The sequence below is a fragment of the Equus caballus genome, chromosome 14, assembly GCF_041296265.1.
Source record: "Equus caballus isolate H_3958 breed thoroughbred chromosome 14, TB-T2T, whole genome shotgun sequence".
Classification (NCBI taxonomy): domain Eukaryota; kingdom Metazoa; phylum Chordata; class Mammalia; order Perissodactyla; family Equidae; genus Equus; species Equus caballus.
In genome coordinates this window covers 66,631,878-66,648,749 of record NC_091697.1, presented here as the reverse complement: position 1 = coordinate 66,648,749, position 16,872 = coordinate 66,631,878, and the positions used below count along the sequence as shown (strand labels likewise).

Genomic DNA, 16,872 nt, shown 5'->3' with positions numbered 1-16,872 from the left:
ACTGAGGAGAGTTTTAAGGAAATATTGAAACTTGTCCTAGTGTATATGTGAAGACAGTTTCTTTACTGATAAGTGTTACTTGTTAAATGCTACCTTAGTGAAATTTGCAGTAGTGGGAAAAAAAGAAACAGTGTAGTATGAGGGACAAGTTCATTTTGCGTTAGAAAAGATGACTAGAGAAAATTTAGGTGTAAAGGTATAGAAGCAAAGAAAGTAGAATGATTTTTCTAAAGTTATTTTTCTGTGGCATTTCTTAAAATTTAAAGATTAGGGGCCAGCATAGTGGTTAAGATAATATGCTCTGCTTCAGCAGCCGGGGGTTCGCAGGTTCGAATCTGGGGTGCAAACTTAGCTCATCAAACCATGCTGTGGTGGCATCCCACATAAAACAGAGGAATAGTGCCACAGACGTTAGCTCAGCAACAGTCTTCCTCACACACAAAAAAAAACTAAAATAAAAAAATAAAAAACATTAGAATAGGCATATCTTTGGAATACCCAACCTAGTTGGATTTGGTGGGTCAGGGAAGTATTTCTCTTTGTATGTACTATGATACTCATTTACATAGTTATTTGTTTGTTCGACTTAGAGAAGTTAGATGACTATTTTGAAGGAAAGTATAAACAGCTGATATTAAAATATAGGAAGAGAAGGTGAGTGGTTAAGAACCCAAGTACTCCTCTGTGCCACACTCAGTAAAAAAGCAGAAACTACTGCTATTAAGAATATCCCTAAGATTGCTCACTTGATTTTCTTGAGAGTGCTTCACATCTTAAGAGCACACTGAGTTTATTTTATAGGTTAAGAATACACTTCTGCAAATATAAACTGAGAAATATAGAGTAGCACAATACAGTCTATAGGGATTTAGAATCCTTTCTGTTGAAGCCTGTGCTCCTCTACACACTACAAACTATCGGGGTGACCTTGGGCAAGTTATTTAACTTAAATGCATTCTTTCTCATCTCTAAAATGTAAGTCTATCACTTAGGATGGTGTTCATTCCAAGCACCTAAAAACCTAACTGGCAAGGCCTAAATGGTTAGTGTAGATTAATTAATCCACTCTTTCATATCAGAAGTTTGGGGGTAGGCAGTTTAGGAGTATCCAGTTTTTCAGGAAATCCTGTTGCTTCCTTCTGATATGTGGAACACAGCCATTTCTCACCAGTCTACTACTAGTCCAAATGCCTGAATTAACTGCAGGAGGCCCCTGATTGGTCTCCCTGTTTCCATCCTTGCACCTCTGCTCTTTTTAGTATAAATATAAATAAATCATAAAACATCCTTTTAAAACATAAATTCCCAACCCCACCCAGTTTCATTCAATAACAGCCAGAGTCGTTATAATGGGCTACAAACCCTTACATGATGTGCACTGCTCTCTCTGTTACCTGTTTGATTTCATATGCTCCTTGATTACCTTTTGCTGCTCCTCAAAGATCCCAGGCATTTTCCCACGTTAGGGTTTTCTCACTGGCTGCTCCCGCTGCCTAGAAAGCTTTTGTTCCCAGGTACCTGCATGGCTAATTCCCTTACCTCTTTCAAGTTCAAATATTCAAATACCACCTTTCCAGAGAAGTCTCTTCTGATCCTTGGCTTCATTCTGACCTATTCTACTTAAATGGCCACCAGCCACACCTTAAACACTTCATCCCATTTACTCTACTGTTCTGTCCTTTTTCCCACAGCATTTGCCACCTTGCCACATACTACATAATTTATATGTTTATTATCTTTTATAGTTTATTTTCTGTCTTCTCTTACTAAAATACAAGTCCATTAGGGAAGGGATCTCGTTCTCTTTTGTTCACTGATATGTTCTGAGTACTCAACAACAGTAACTGACATGTAGTAAATGCTCAATAAATATTTGTTGAATGAACAAATGAATGTCATCAAAGACCCAGGCTCGCTCTACCTTTATTCTCTCATTCTTAGCTCATGTGTTTGCGTTTCAAGCAAGAGAAATATTAACTTTGTTCCTCTCAAGCATTTTGTGTAACCTGCTTTATTTCGTTTTGTTTTTGGTAAGTAAATAGGAGTGTGAAAACCTTAAGTGATTCTTCTGAATTTATCAGTAACCTTTCCATAGAGCAAATCAAGAAAAACTGCTGGCCACCTCTTGTTGAGTCTGATACTTAACTTTTCATCAACTCCATTGTGTCTTTCATTTCTGTCTTCTTTCACCGTTTCTGTTTCTCCCCAATACTTATTTTCATGTCTTCTTCCTACATTCTTTTTGTATTTTTGTTCTGTATTCTTCCTTTATATATCTACAACTCTCTCTGACCTTAATTCTGAACTGGTTGTATTTACGAATATTCATTACTTTAAAATCCATTTTATGCTTCTGTTCTTAATTTTAACATTATGTAAACTTAAAACTTTTTTTTTAATGGTTAATTGCTCTTTACTTCCATATAACCCCTAAGAAGAAGAAAAGTTTTACTTTCTTTTTCTAGAATCTGATTTTCCAAAATTGATTCCTCAGAATGCTAGTATGTGGTAGGGTAAAAAAAGGAAATCTGTAGTCAATTGAGTTTTGTTAACATACAATTTAATAAAATTAAACCAGGTGTATTTCCTGAAGGACTTCTGACAGCATGTAATATGCTGCTGTTCATTATGAATCTTAAAGAGAGGAATATGTATATAATATGTTTCAAACTTTCTTGATTGTAGAGCCAGTCTTCATGGAATATTACGTGAGACTAGTATTCTGCAGAACTCACTTTGGAAAGCTATTTTAGAATATAAGTGGTATTGGGTATTTCCACTTAGGTTTGAAATATTGGAATATTTCTTAAAGCTTGAGTACTAAATGTTTTATTTTCCTTTCTACTTGTTCCTTTTACAAATGTCTGAGTGCTTGTTGTTTACCACCTGTTATGTGCACTCATATGAACAACTTACCCAAACTGCTTTAAGCAGTACACTCTCCTAACAACTAAATAAGTTACCTAATAGTACTGGAGAACTTCAGTGTTAAAATTGTAAGTAAAATTCCAGTGGGAAAATACCAACATTTCTTAAAACCTGGAAGATTAGTGTTCCTGCTGCATCTGTTTTAGCTTGATAATGTAGGCGGCAAATATTTTTTTAAACCACAGCATAGATTGTATTGCCCATATTTATTAAATGCTCTATTTCTATTACAATGATTTATGTGGGCTCTTGACTCAAAATGAAGTTTAATGTGGTATGTGTTTTATTTAAATATACAAAGAGTTAACGTTTAAGCAGCAATGAAATAGTTGTTTTAAAAATTGTATAGAATTTGACTTTAGAGAAAGTGATCACTTTTTTCCAGAAACTTTTTTTAGGCATCTTTTATAATCTTCTAAAGAGGTAGAGGAATGTTCTGCAGAAAGAGAGTAAAGGTATATTAACTGTAAGGTAAAATATTATAATTGAAATGTTACGGCATGTAATCATTAATCTAGGGAAAGAGCAATTTTTTAAAAAATGAGATTAGGTAAGTAATCAAGTATTATCAAACAGTGGAACTTTTTTCTTTTTATGAAAGAATGATTGGTAATTTGTTATGGATGACAGGGAAATATGGTCTTTTCCAGTAAAGGAAAATGACTAAAGTTGGGCTAATAGTGATTTAATAGTAGTGTTTCTATTTACTTTTTATTTTATGTGGTATCATATAAGGAAGACATTTATCAAAAATAGCAAAAACTTAAAATAGAAATATTGAAGACAAATTAGTCCTTGTCAAGTAGATCAAAAGCTGATTTCATAATTCTGCTGACAAGGAAGAAAATTGGTAGGCTATTCTCCATTTTGGTAGTAATTGAAATTTTAAAAAAACAGTTGATTGGAATATATATAGAAATATGTTTGTTAGGACTCTGAAGTAATAACTGGGAACATGTTGACTCCACCCAAAGATAAAATTATTCAACAAACTTGTATATCGTTTTGTAACTCTAATACTTAGCAGTGAGAAGTTTGAGAAGTTATTTAACCACTTCCACTCCCATCCCCTGCCATGTCTCTTTTTACATAATTATGAATTTTCAAAAGATAAACAAAAGCTTTAAATCATTAACTTGCTTTAAGATTCTAAATAGTTATAGTGAAGCAGACTGATAAGATAGGAGGCAGACTGAGGACATCTTTTTACCTAGTTATTTTTTATTTTTATTCTTTTGTTGGAATAAGATTTAAAATAAGATACTGCTAATAAATGAAGGAACAATTTTATTCTTAACTCTAGATATCTTCAAAGAACAGTAAAGCATCCAACTTTACTACAGGATCCTGATTTAAGGCAGTTCTTGGAAAGTTCAGAGGTATTAATTTCTACTTTAAATTTTTGTATATAAATGTTCTTATTATTTATGTTTGTGTAATAATTTATCAAAAACAGATATTCAGTAAATAATTGGATTAATAGATGAAATAAAGCAATGACTTTTTTTTTTTTGCTTAGGGCTTTAATTAGCTTTAATTACTTAACTAAATTACTAGCAACATATCTTCTTTGCATTGATAATTATAGGATGATCAATCCCTTTCTTGAAATTCTAAAACCAGGTTTCAGAAGCTGGCTTATAAATAAACTGGTTCTGAAATGCCCTAAGTTGTTGCTTAGGCATTGTGTTGAAATAAGTTTATTTAGACTTCATTTTAGAGATGGTTGAATGTATGTTTGTCTGCATTCTAATAATCTTATTAAGGTTTTAAAATGTAAATTTGTGACGTGAAAGAGCTTAAATTATAACCATGCTGCTCTTTATATTTGAGGTGTTTGGCACGTTTTGGGCTCTTAACAGTTTAGAGTTCTAATTAACTGTTATTGTTTGAGATTTTTTTTAATTTACTTGAATCCCAGAGTTTTTTAAAAGTTCAAAATCACACAGTTCTGAGGACAAGCTTTTCCTCAAGACTTTCTTCTTTTCTTATAAACAGTTTATTTCTGCTAGCAAGCAGGTGGCCACTGTTAAGGTGCTTGGCAATTTCTTAACATATTTTGACACACACAGTGTTGTTCCATCTAAATGTAAACGTGCAGAAGAAAAGCAGATGGAAAGTCTATTTTTTAAGTTTTCCTTGGAGAATGTACAAGTAGTGTATTTGAGAAATTAGATCTCACTATTGAAATGTACGAGAGTGAAGAAAACACAGCCTCCTTTTTTTCTTTTCTTTTTTTTAGGGGCAGAGGGAGGGCAGTCCCTTTTGTGCCCAGTTAAACCTCCAGGCTTTTAACCGGTTTGTTTGCCCTTATTTGTCATTCAATTCCAGCTGCCTAGAGCAGTTAATACCCAGGCTCTGAGTGGAGCAGGAATATTGAGGATGGTGAACAAGGCTGCCGACGCTGTCAACAAAATGACAATCAAGATGAATGAATCGGATGCAGTAAGAGCTGATTTTTCGACTTGAATAATGAGATGAATTAATGAGCCCAACAATTGCATTTTAAAGCTGTACAAGTAGAAAATAGGATATTAATTTGCTTATTGAGTTTAGTTCTCAGCCACATCAGTTGACCACTATGGTTATACATGGTTAATTTGTTGCTTTAAAACAAAGAATGTAGCTTGCTATTGGTGACCTAATTTACAGTGGTTTGTTCTGGCTAAATTAGCTCCATTTTTCATTTTTTTTCTCAGTGGTTTGAAGAAAAGCAGCAGCAATTTGAAAATCTGGATCAGCAACTTAGGAAACTTCATGCCAGTGTTGAAGCCTTGGTCTGTCATAGAAAAGGTTTGTTTGCCTTGTTATTTATGTAACACCATAAGTTAACTCATGTATTTCCTTTAAATTGTAAAACGAATATTCTGAAGTTATTAGAGAAAAACCAATAGTTTAGGAGAATGTTTTCTATTTCAACTTCATTATTTAATATTTTTTTGTTCTATTTTAATGTAATTTCTAGTTTAGAAGTAGAAAAATCCTGAGCTTATAAGAATATATTTTGAATTTTAGATTAAAACTGTTCACTTAATTAACTCTTTGTTATACCTATTTACAACTTAATGAATGAAGATATCTTATTAGTAACTTTGACTATAATAAAAAATATGAGATTCAAAAGTTGATATTTGAAATTTTTCTTTAAAATATTTGTTTTTTGCTTGTATTTCCTAAAAAACTCTGAAGTATTTTCTTCATTTTTGAGCCACCATATTTAAAAATCTGGGAGGTTTTTTTTTGTTAAAGTTTCATAGAAAATTTGAGTTGTAATTTTTTAATTCCATGGTGAAATTGTTTTGGTTTTGTTTCATTTTTAAAGGATAGCAGGCTTTTAATACCAGCTTTCTAAAATAATAAGTAATTTAGTATGTGCTATTACTAGCGATACATTTCAATAAAATAATTGCAGAAACCTACTAATACATTTATTATTGAAAATAGTTTATGATAGCTTTTACATTTTGTGTATCTCTTAGGGAATGGACTCTGTGGTTTAGAGAACTTTACGTAATGCAGAGCAACAGAGCAATTTCTAGGCAATGTAGTTGTTAGTCATTGACATTATCCAGCCTATGAACATTTATTTTTCTTTGTTTGAAGTATCTGAAATGATCATGTTCAAAACTCTTTTTAGAAATTCTTACTATTTCACTAAGTGTTGTTGCAGATAAAGAAAAAAAGAGTAAGATTTATGTCAATTCTATGTACAGTTTTACCTTGCTTTCCTCCTGTTAGCTAAATGATATTCTCGTTAAAAATTATAGACATTATTTTCAGTGACAAATTTACAGGCCCAAGAATGTAGTATAAGTCAATTTTAAGTGTTCCCATTGCTTTCTGTATTAAAAGTATGTTTCTTGTCTTTTATAGGAATAACCAGAGAAAGAGTGAGCACTTTAGGGGAGAAAGGGGAGGCAGATTATTATATTAAATTATTAAACTTGGTTAATCCCTGTGAATATAGGCAGTGGTTCTTAGTATTTTCAGTAGAACTCTGAGCAGTTGGCATTTATGCCCAAGGCATTTTAATGACTGTTTCATGTTAATTATTTAAAAATATTTGAGCAATTTGTGAGTAGATAAAATTTAGAGAGCAACTAAAAAATCAATGCAATATTTAAGAACTTTTCTATTGAATACTAAAAGTGAGTCCTTTTTTATTTCAGAACTTTCAGCCAACACAGCTGCCTTTGCTAAAAGTGCTGCCATGTTAGGCAATTCTGAGGACCATACTGCTTTATCTAGAGCTTTGTCTCAGCTTGCAGAAGTTGAGGAGAAGATAGACCAGTTACATCAAGAACAAGCTTTTGCTGACTTTTATATGTTTTCAGAACTACTTAGTGACTACATTCGTCTTATTGCTGCAGTGAAAGTAAGCCTTATTTTGTAATCTTCCTTGAATTCTTCTTACTTCAGTGGTTTGCTTATAAGAAGAATTTGGTTTCCTATTATGCATGTATTTAAATGTATAAATTTTGTACTCTACTAGTACACATGAAATGGCTTCAAGATGATTATTCGTAGCTTAATATTTTCTTCCCCTATGACTCGGAGAGCACAATAGACAGAATTGATGTCTTTAAGAGGTCTAAGGAAGGCCAAGTAAGATGAAACCAATGCACATTTACTTATATATTTACACATACAAGTTTGCAGCTGACTGATAGCATTTGTTTGATCATTCTAGCATGAACTGGAACTACCCACTGGACTCTATTGTCCATTACTAAAGCTATAATAACAAACAGGACAAAACCAGAACTGATTCTTGCATTAATATGTTTAATGGTGACGGTAACATGAATTTGGACTGTAGGCAGACCTTCTGTGTATATACTGAAATGTGTAGTCACTTGTATTTACAGATGAGATGGGACTAGATTAAATAATAAATTGTTATCTAGTGGTAATGTTTAAGGTAGTGTTTAAGGTAATGTTTAAGATCTTCAATTTCTGAATAATTGGGAAAGTAATCCAGTTAACAATGAGAATTAGTATTCTACAGATATCTCCAATTTTCAGACAGTTAAACTGAACTGAATGTTATTTTATTTATCATGTTGCAGAAGATACTTTTAAGATCTTACGGTGTCATTAAATTATTGTTATGAACATTAGTTATCATGGGGTGGAGGAGAACTGGGAATTTACTTTTTACTTTGAATCCAAACATCTAGAAAGTTAATGAGACCTTGTTCCTTGCTTTCTTATGCAAAATTTTTTCAGCTAAAGTCTGTGATCAAATTAGTATTCTTCTACAATCAGAACATTAATAGATTGCATATTTATTGATGATTCTGTTCTCAAGCTAATGGTGACAGTTATTACTAGAGAGTTCTTAGCACTTCAGAAAGGTGCTTTCTTAGGTTTGGTAAAATTACCAGTTTTGCTTGTCTTTAGTCCTAGGTGTTACTCTTTATATTCCTAGTGATCACTTTTTCTTTTCAGTTATTTAAAGATGTTAATATAGATAGCAGTTATCAAAGTACACTTCATTATATGTAGGCAACTTGTGATGTACAGAAATCCAGTTTACAGGTAACGGTTCCTGTTTCTCTTCCACCTACTCTTAACCTCATTCCAGAGCTCCCATTAGCATAAGAGCTATTGTAAAAAAAAGTATGATACCTCCAAAAAGCCGGTGGCTCCAAAAAGGGAAGCTAGACAGTGTCTTTGAGAAGGAGTACCTGCTGAGAAGAGCTAACCTAGGGAAAGACTCCCTGGCAGGGACGGCCTGCCCATGTAATGGATTTTGAGCCCTCAAAAACAGCTTTCCTTATACTGCCTAAATCTTCTTGCTGTATTTTTACATACTGTGAAATTACAGTTATATTCATGTTTCCCAGAATATTTTCTACAGAACACTGATGCCAAAAGATATACCACAGTCAACTGAGTTCGGGAGATAATGTATACAGTATCTCTGTCTTGTAGATTCAGAGTGCGTATAAAAAGCTCAGAACTGTCTAGGAGTAAAAAATAAAATGAGATGTTTAACTTCGTTTAATCCAGAGACTTCCAAATTCATAGGAAGCAGAATCTTTTTCCACTTAATATGTTTTTACATATGGAACACACTTTGGGAAATACTGAATTAGTGATTCATTGACTAAAAGATAGTTACAGAGCTATGGTCAAGCTTTACCTTGAGGTAAATTAAGCTCTTTCAAATTGGTTTTCTACTGAGACTTAGCCCAGGTCAACTGCATAAAGGAGTTGAGAAATTATGGAATAGGGTGACAGATAATTTTTGTCTTCTTTATTTTTGGTTTGTTTTGTGTTTTAAACGTAATTCATTTGTATTTGAAAAACTAATACATTTACACAATAATACTAACAGCCCAAAAGGGTGAATTTCTTTTCTACCTAAGACCTCTGGTCTCTCTTCCCTCTGTCAAATGCTATTAGATTCTTGTGTGTCTTTTCAGAATTAGCTTTGCACTTTGATGAAGCTACTTTTCTCTGTCTTTCTTTCTCTTTCTTTCTTTCTCTTTCTCTCTTTCTCCCTCCCTCCATCTCTTCCTTCCTTCCTTCTAAAAGGAGCATACTATATGCATTGTTCTTTCCCTGCTTTTTTCACCCACTCCATTTTAGAGAGGTCTCTATGTCAGCATATGTAGATATGTTACATTCTTTTTAATGGTTACATAGTGTTCCATCTTATAGCATATAGATGTATCTTGAATTATTTAACCAATCTAATTGTAAATATTAAGTATTTTGAGGGGCTGGCCCAGTCGTGCAGTGGTTAAGTTCGTACACTCCACTTCGGTGGCCTGGGGTTCACTGGTTCAGATCCTGGGCATGGACCTACACTCTGCTCATCAAGCCATGCTGTGGCAGCATCCCACATAGAAGAATTAGAAGGACTTACAACTAGGATATACAACTATGTACTGGGGCTTTGGGGAGTAAAAAAGAGGAAGATTGGCAACTCCAAGTTTTGGGTAGTATTATTAGCTAACATGTATTAAGTGGTAAACTTGTTGCATGTGTTCTCATGTATTGGCCTTTTATGAACCACTAGAGTAAGATCAGGGATAGAGGGTATGGTTTTCAATGTTTTTAGCACTAGAACTCTTCGTAAAGAATTCTTGTGGGAAACCCAAATTTATAAAATATATAAAATAGTTTTTTGAAAAACCAATAGATACATTCCCCAAGGAGTTTTAAAGCTTCATTGTTTTCAGGATCCTTTCAGCACTTCAGGAAGCTGAGCAGAATACTTTCAGATTCACTGAATTAGAAAAAGTTATTAATAAAATTAAAATTTCAGCATCAAATTTCCTGGTGGACTAGGAAAACTGCTCCACACCTGCATCCTTGTCTAACCTAGACCAGCTTGCATCCAAATGTGTACCATAAATTGGCAGGAGGATGGAGGCCCAAAGTGGATCGTCACTGTAAATCTACTCCTCGTAAAGAAGAGGCTGGTTCTACTAGAGGGGATTCGCATCTTGACATACAAACGCAAACATTAAGTTATGATTTAATTGATTTTTAAGATAGCGTTTTTAGAAGATAAAGTATGATTCTGATTCTTTTGTCTTTTAATTTCTATTTTTGTTTTAACAAGTGTAGGAAAACAAATGAAGAAAAAGTTAATTCTTTTTTTTCTTTCCTACTTTTTTCTCCCCATATCCTCCCAGTACATAGTTGTATATTTTAGTTGTGGGTCCTTCTAGTTGTGGCATGTGGGATGCCACCTCAACATGGCCTAAAGGAGCGGTGCCGTGTCGGCGCCCAGGATCTGAACCCTGGGCCACTGAAGCAGAGCATGCACACTTAACCACTCTGCCACAGGGCCGACCCCAGAAAAAGTTAATTCTTAAAGAGTTAAGATTAATTTTTTTGTCTGAAATAACCTGACTTCAGTAGTTTACCTTCACCATAGCTCCTACATTTGTACCATAATAAATGTGATGGTTCTGGAATATTATGAGATAATAAATTGGGCAGAGACAAAATTAGTTTAAATTAGTAGATCACTGAAAAAGCCAATTGGTATATGTTAAGAACTTAAGCAAATATCGAAATTAAAGGGCGTTTTGGTTAGCTTTTGCCTTCTATTGGTACATGTTTTAAGTAATCAAATTGTGGTTGAACAGAGGAATTTATAAATGAATTGCCAATATGGCCCTGTTCCTCTAAAGAAAGACTAGGCTTCAAATCTTAAATTTATTTTTTGGTTTTTTGTATGTATAGGGGATAAGGGGCAGGGATTGTTGGTTGGTTTGTTTTAAAGATATTGACTTTTTCTTTTTGTGTTAGATGTATTACTTTTGTGGTTTTGGCCCAAATTAATTGGGCCAAAACAAAATGAATTCATACTAGGAAATGTTTTAAGGAAAATGTGGTCTTTTAAATGTAAGAAAAGCAGACAAAGGGGACAGCAAGATTCATTTACTAATGTGAGATGAGAAATTATATGAGGTGACAAATCTAGCAAAGTGGATTTAAATATCTGTAGATAGGGTGCTTTAACTTACCAGTTTGCACAGGATGTCTGTTGTCCTGTTTAATTTAAAAATGTGCACAATCGTTAAGAACTCTTTGGGAAAATACTACTTTCGTTTCAGGTCAGTTTGGAGTTTTTAATAATATTGCCCACATTTTTAAAATATGCTATAAGATGTAAATGCAGTCTGATTGTGGTTATTTTTTTTTCATATTACTGTTATTATTTGCACTTTTAGTAGAAATCTAGAGTTAATCAACTACATTTATATGTGTATGTTATTTAGAAGTAATCCATAATAGTACCTACTAATTTAATATTAAGCGTCCACTAGGTTAAGTCACTGTGCTGCATACTTTTCATTTTATTTCCAGTTCACAAATATAGATCTCATTTCTCCCTTTTGTACTTGGAAAAACTGTGTCTTATAGAAATTAAATGAATTTACTGAAGATCATATAGTGACAAAGATAGTATGTGAGTCCAAATTCAATTTATTCCAAAGTCTACATTTTTTAAATACATTATCTACATCTCTTCGGTAGGTCTCTGTAAGAACATATATTTATTTACTCTTCCTTCATCCAAAAAGCTCTTTGTCTGGAATAAATGAAAATAACTCTGGGTTAGTGCGTTCTGGTTTACCCATTTTATTAATACTTGTTTCATTTGTTCAGTTAGTAAATACTAAAATAGTATGAATGTATCCCCAACATCAAGCTAGGAAAGGGATTATTATTGTATTCTCCCATCCTTGCCATCATTTTTTTTCATGAGACTTCTAATTACTGTCTTATGTTCATATTTCATTTCTTTCCTCCACTCACGTGCCCTTGCTCTGCCATACTCCTTAAATGGAGTAACTTGGTTGACTTATTCTGTTATGGTCTAATTGTCTTTTTCTTCATTTGGTTCTGCATACTAGATATATATAGTCCTTTGCCCTTTTCATCTTGTGGAGTATTATCTTTTTTTTTCATTTTGTTATACCTTTACTTTTTAATTTCTTTGCCTTTCTTCTATTTGCTGTTGGTAATCTCTTCCACCACATTTTTACTCAACTTTTCTTCCTGTTGTCTTACCTATTTTTCCTGTTTTCTTTTTTCAATTTCTGGCATATTTCTAACACTTAAATCTCCTTTTTGTATTATTTAGTAGGAAAACTTCCCATGTAGATATGACACCAGTATTTTCCTATTAAAAAAAATCTTTCTTTAAAGCATAAAACTCTTTTATTGTAAGCCACATTTAAAACCCTAAAGGCTAGTGAAGTGGATTTTGTAGTGTTTTTTTTTATTATTTTGAGCTCTTATATTTCATCTAGTCACAGTGGCTTTTGTTTGTCAGCAAATGAATCTAGAAATTTATTTTCTTTGATATTTGCATGTTTATTTTCCATATCTCAGTATATTAGAATAGTACTTAAATATTTGGTTTTATTGTTTCAGTGTTACAGCACTTCTAGTATTTCAGTGTTAACTCTCACTTAATAGCATTATGTCATTCACTTACAGGGTGTGTTTGACCATCGAATGAAGTGCTGGCAGAAATGGGAAGATGCTCAAATTACTTTGCTCAAAAAACGTGAAACTGAGGCAAAAATGATGGTTGCTAACAAACCAGATAAGATACAGCAAGCTAAAAATGAAATAAGAGAGGTGATTAATACAAAATGCTTTATTTATCTTTTTATTCAAATTTTCCATAAGTCATTCATATATGCATAATTTTTCATAAATTTTTTTCTGAACCATTCAACATGTAGCTATTTTTCCATAATTTTATAAACTGTGTTAGAGTTACTTTAACATTTTGATCGTCATTAAAATCTCCAGACCCCTTTGTTGCTTCCACATGATTATGGAATGGATAAAGAAGCATACAGGAGAAAGATTTAAATTAACCTTTAATTTAATAATTACACATTTCTTTGAGATGGTTAATTTGATTTCAGATAATTACTCATTTTGTGTCTAAAAGTAGTTTTAGAGATAGATTTATTCCAGATTTAGCTGTCCAGCCAACTTTATCCCCCATATATATGTATTATATATGGTACTTTAGTAAATTTGTATAAGTTTATTATAATTTATACGCTTCTTTTGCCATGCTTCAATAAGGAAATTGAAGAGGTAGGACAACCTTTATATTACTAAAAGTAAATGTACCTGCTCTTTGAAGAGTATGTACCAGTGTTTTGGTCACATAGTGGGAAAATATCATTTCATTGCTTAAGTCTTTATTTTATTTTAGCTGTTCCATTGGTCACTAATCACAACATTTTGTTGTTTCTGTATTGAATTTATTGTTTACCACTAGATCTTCAGTAGACCATAATTCTATGGTTTTTTTTAATCTGGACATTTTACCATCACAAAAATGTTTTTTAAATGTTTGTCATAGAATTTTCTTAAAATATTTCCATGGGCATATAAATTGTGATGCACATGTATACTTGAAATTAGCAGAATGTTGTTGATGTATTTTGTATAAAAAAGAAATGAGAAAATTATACTCTTAACACTTATAAATTATTTGAATATGAATTTTTTACTCAAAATCTTCTCACCTGTCTTAATTATATTTAATTAAGCTATGGAGATTGTAGTTCCTTAAATAGCCTAATCTTGAGTTAATCTAACAGTGAAATATTAAGGAAAATTAAGCTGATAGGCATTTCTCTACTGGAAAATTAGATAGATACAAGTTTGAAGGATGCTAAATTGGGCTTTGCCAATATTGACTCTTCTCAGAGTTTTCAGGCATTACGTTAAATAAGTGGTCATGACAGCTAGTTCTGTAGGTTTTTTCCCAGACAAGAATAAAAATTTGTGCATTTTTGTTTGTTTTTATTAGTGGGAGGCAAAAGTGCAACAAGGAGAAAGAGATTTTGAACAGATCTCTAAAACTATTCGAAAAGAAGTGGGAAGATTTGAGGCAAGTATAATTTTACACTTTTCTTAACAACATGGTCACATTTTACTGCAATTTTGTGGTAAAATCAAATTTAGTTTTGTACTAATGGACCTTTTTTTTCATGTATTATACTTTAACAGAAAGAACGAGTGAAAGATTTTAAAACTGTTATTATCAAGTACTTAGAATCATTAGTACAAACACAACAACAGGTAAGCTAATTTTTTTGTAACATTTTGTAACTTACAAAGTTCTTTGAGAATTTTTGGTATACTTTTTCATTTTAAAGATGATAGTCAATGAAATAAGCTTTCACACTTAAGGAGGAGTAAGAAATGGAGTAGAGAAAAGCAATGGCAGCAAAGGGAAAGATGATAATTGCAGTAATTGGAAATGCTCAGGTCCTTTCTGCTTCTCCTTCTAAACACTAGGCGAGATAGATGTTTCCAGTTTTCAGCTGTGAGAAACATATTGGACAGCCTTTCCCTTCCTCTGTCTTCCTAGTTTTATCTCCGTATTGATCATACCTACTTGAGTAAATTCTTATAGTGCTTCTTCTCGTCATAACAGATAAAACCTAGAGTAAACTAAAAGCTAATTTTAAAAGGTGGTTTTTTTTGGTATTTTTATTTTCGTTTTATTTTGTGTGGGGATGGTGGTGATTGTATGCCACACAAGTGGCATTTGTTTCCTTAACTAGAGATGACCATGGGTCTTAGTGTTACATTAAATGAATAAAAGTCTATAACAAGATAACAGTAGAGTTTTTTCCTGTATATTTTAATATAAATTTGAGTAATCAAATTATTTAATGTCTTGAATAGAAAGATTTCTACCTCCAGTTAGTTTTAAATTATGTGGATTAGAAATTTGCCTATATAACATAATAGATTATATTTTTGAATTAGTTGATGACCCTATATCTTCAAGTTGTATTTAGTTTTTATTTTAAATATTTAGTTTGTAAAGTCAGATCTTTAAAATATGAAAATAAATAAGTTATATAAGCATGTTTTTAAACATAACTTTAGTTTATAACTCAGTCTTTAGACTATGCAGGAAAGATTGGCAGCTAATTCTCTCTAGTCTCTTTTCCCTTTCTTGCTCAATTTTTTTTTCCTCCTCCTTTTTTCTCATTCTTTTTGGCTAACAATAACATAAAATGTGAATATCCTCTAAATTAGGAGATCTTATTTTATATTGGAAAAGCTCATTGCAGTTTTATTACTTAAGGTAATCTTATTTAATTTACGCTAACAATCTGTTTCTATATACAATTTTATATGTCAAAAAATCTTAAGTTTTTAGGTATTTTTTAAATTACATTGTTTACATCAAAAACTGAAATTAGCCAGGAGTAATTAATATTTTAAATAATTGCACGTGAATTATATTGACAAACTTCAGATAAAGAAATTAAAATGATCCCTTTAAGAACCAGACTTTAGTAAATGTTAATCATTGTTAGCTATTTGTGTAGTTGTTTTTGGTTTTTGTTTTTTTTTTTGGTGAGAATGACTGGCCCTGAGGTAACGGCTGTTGCCAATCTTCCTCTTATTTCATGAGGAAGGTTGTCCCTGAGCTAACATCTGTAGCAGTCTTCCTCTGTGTTGTGTATTGGATGCCACCACAGCATGGCTTGATGAGCACTGTGTAGGTCCGCGCCTGGGATCCAAACCTGCAAACCCCAGGCTGCCAAAGTGGAGCACGAAAACTTAGCCACTGTGTCACCAGGCCGGCCCCTGGATTTTTTTTTTAATGCTCTATGGGATATATGCATATAAATGACCAAAAGGTAATGAGAATATCTCTTATTTTTATTATCATCCACAGCTGATAAAATACTGGGAGGCATTCCTACCTGAAGCCAAAGCCATTGCCTAGCAAGATTATTCCTGTTAAGAAGATCTTGGATGTTTGTTCCAGTTATGCTGAATTCTACAGTGAAATCATTTAAAACCATCTAAATAAACCACTATATATTTTATGAATTACATGTGGTTTTTTATATATATATATATATATACATATATATATATACACTCAGACATTTTATTACAAGCTGCATGTCCTGACCCTCTTTGAATTAAGTGGACTGTGGCATGACATTCTGCAATACTTTGCTGAATTGAACACTATTGTGTCTTAAATACTTGCACTAAAAAAGTGCAGAGCAAGGCCAGAAAATTTTACAATATTTTTTCTTTATATGTTCTGTAGTGTGTTCACCCTCTTTATGAAGTGAATTATCAATGCATTGATTAATGTTCACTTATACATTCCTGTACAGAAATTATGATTTTGTGATTACAGTAATAAAATGATATTCCTTGTGAAGTATTAGTAACAAATTATTTGGGTATGTGAACATATTTAGGGGTCTTTTAAAAGAATTTTTACTAGGAAGAAACTTTTTCTTCTAGATGTATATAGGTGATGCTATTATCCATTAGTTTTTTTAATTGACAGGAAAAGCCAAACACTTTCATTATTAAATGACTAAGTGAGACTTAAGTTTTCTTATGAAATCATCATAAACCAAAGAACATTCATCTCTTGATTCAGCT

At 32.4% G+C, this 16,872-nt stretch overlaps 1 protein-coding gene across 1 annotated transcript in view; it reads left to right on the top strand.

Annotated features, from left to right (window-relative positions):
- The window catches only part of SNX2 (sorting nexin 2), a 50,700-nt gene extending 34,058 nt beyond the window's left edge, over window positions 1-16,642 (top strand). The window contains exons 8-15 of the mRNA XM_023617795.2: window positions 4,232-4,307; window positions 5,260-5,373; window positions 5,628-5,721; window positions 7,098-7,303; window positions 12,904-13,047; window positions 14,246-14,326; window positions 14,446-14,517; window positions 16,139-16,642. Of these exons, the coding sequence (XP_023473563.1) occupies window positions 4,232-4,307; window positions 5,260-5,373; window positions 5,628-5,721; window positions 7,098-7,303; window positions 12,904-13,047; window positions 14,246-14,326; window positions 14,446-14,517; window positions 16,139-16,189 (838 nt within the window). The 3' untranslated portion in view covers window positions 16,190-16,642. The remainder of the gene's footprint in view (window positions 1-4,231; window positions 4,308-5,259; window positions 5,374-5,627; window positions 5,722-7,097; window positions 7,304-12,903; window positions 13,048-14,245; window positions 14,327-14,445; window positions 14,518-16,138) is intronic.
- The last annotated feature ends 230 nt before the right edge of the window (window positions 16,643-16,872 follow it).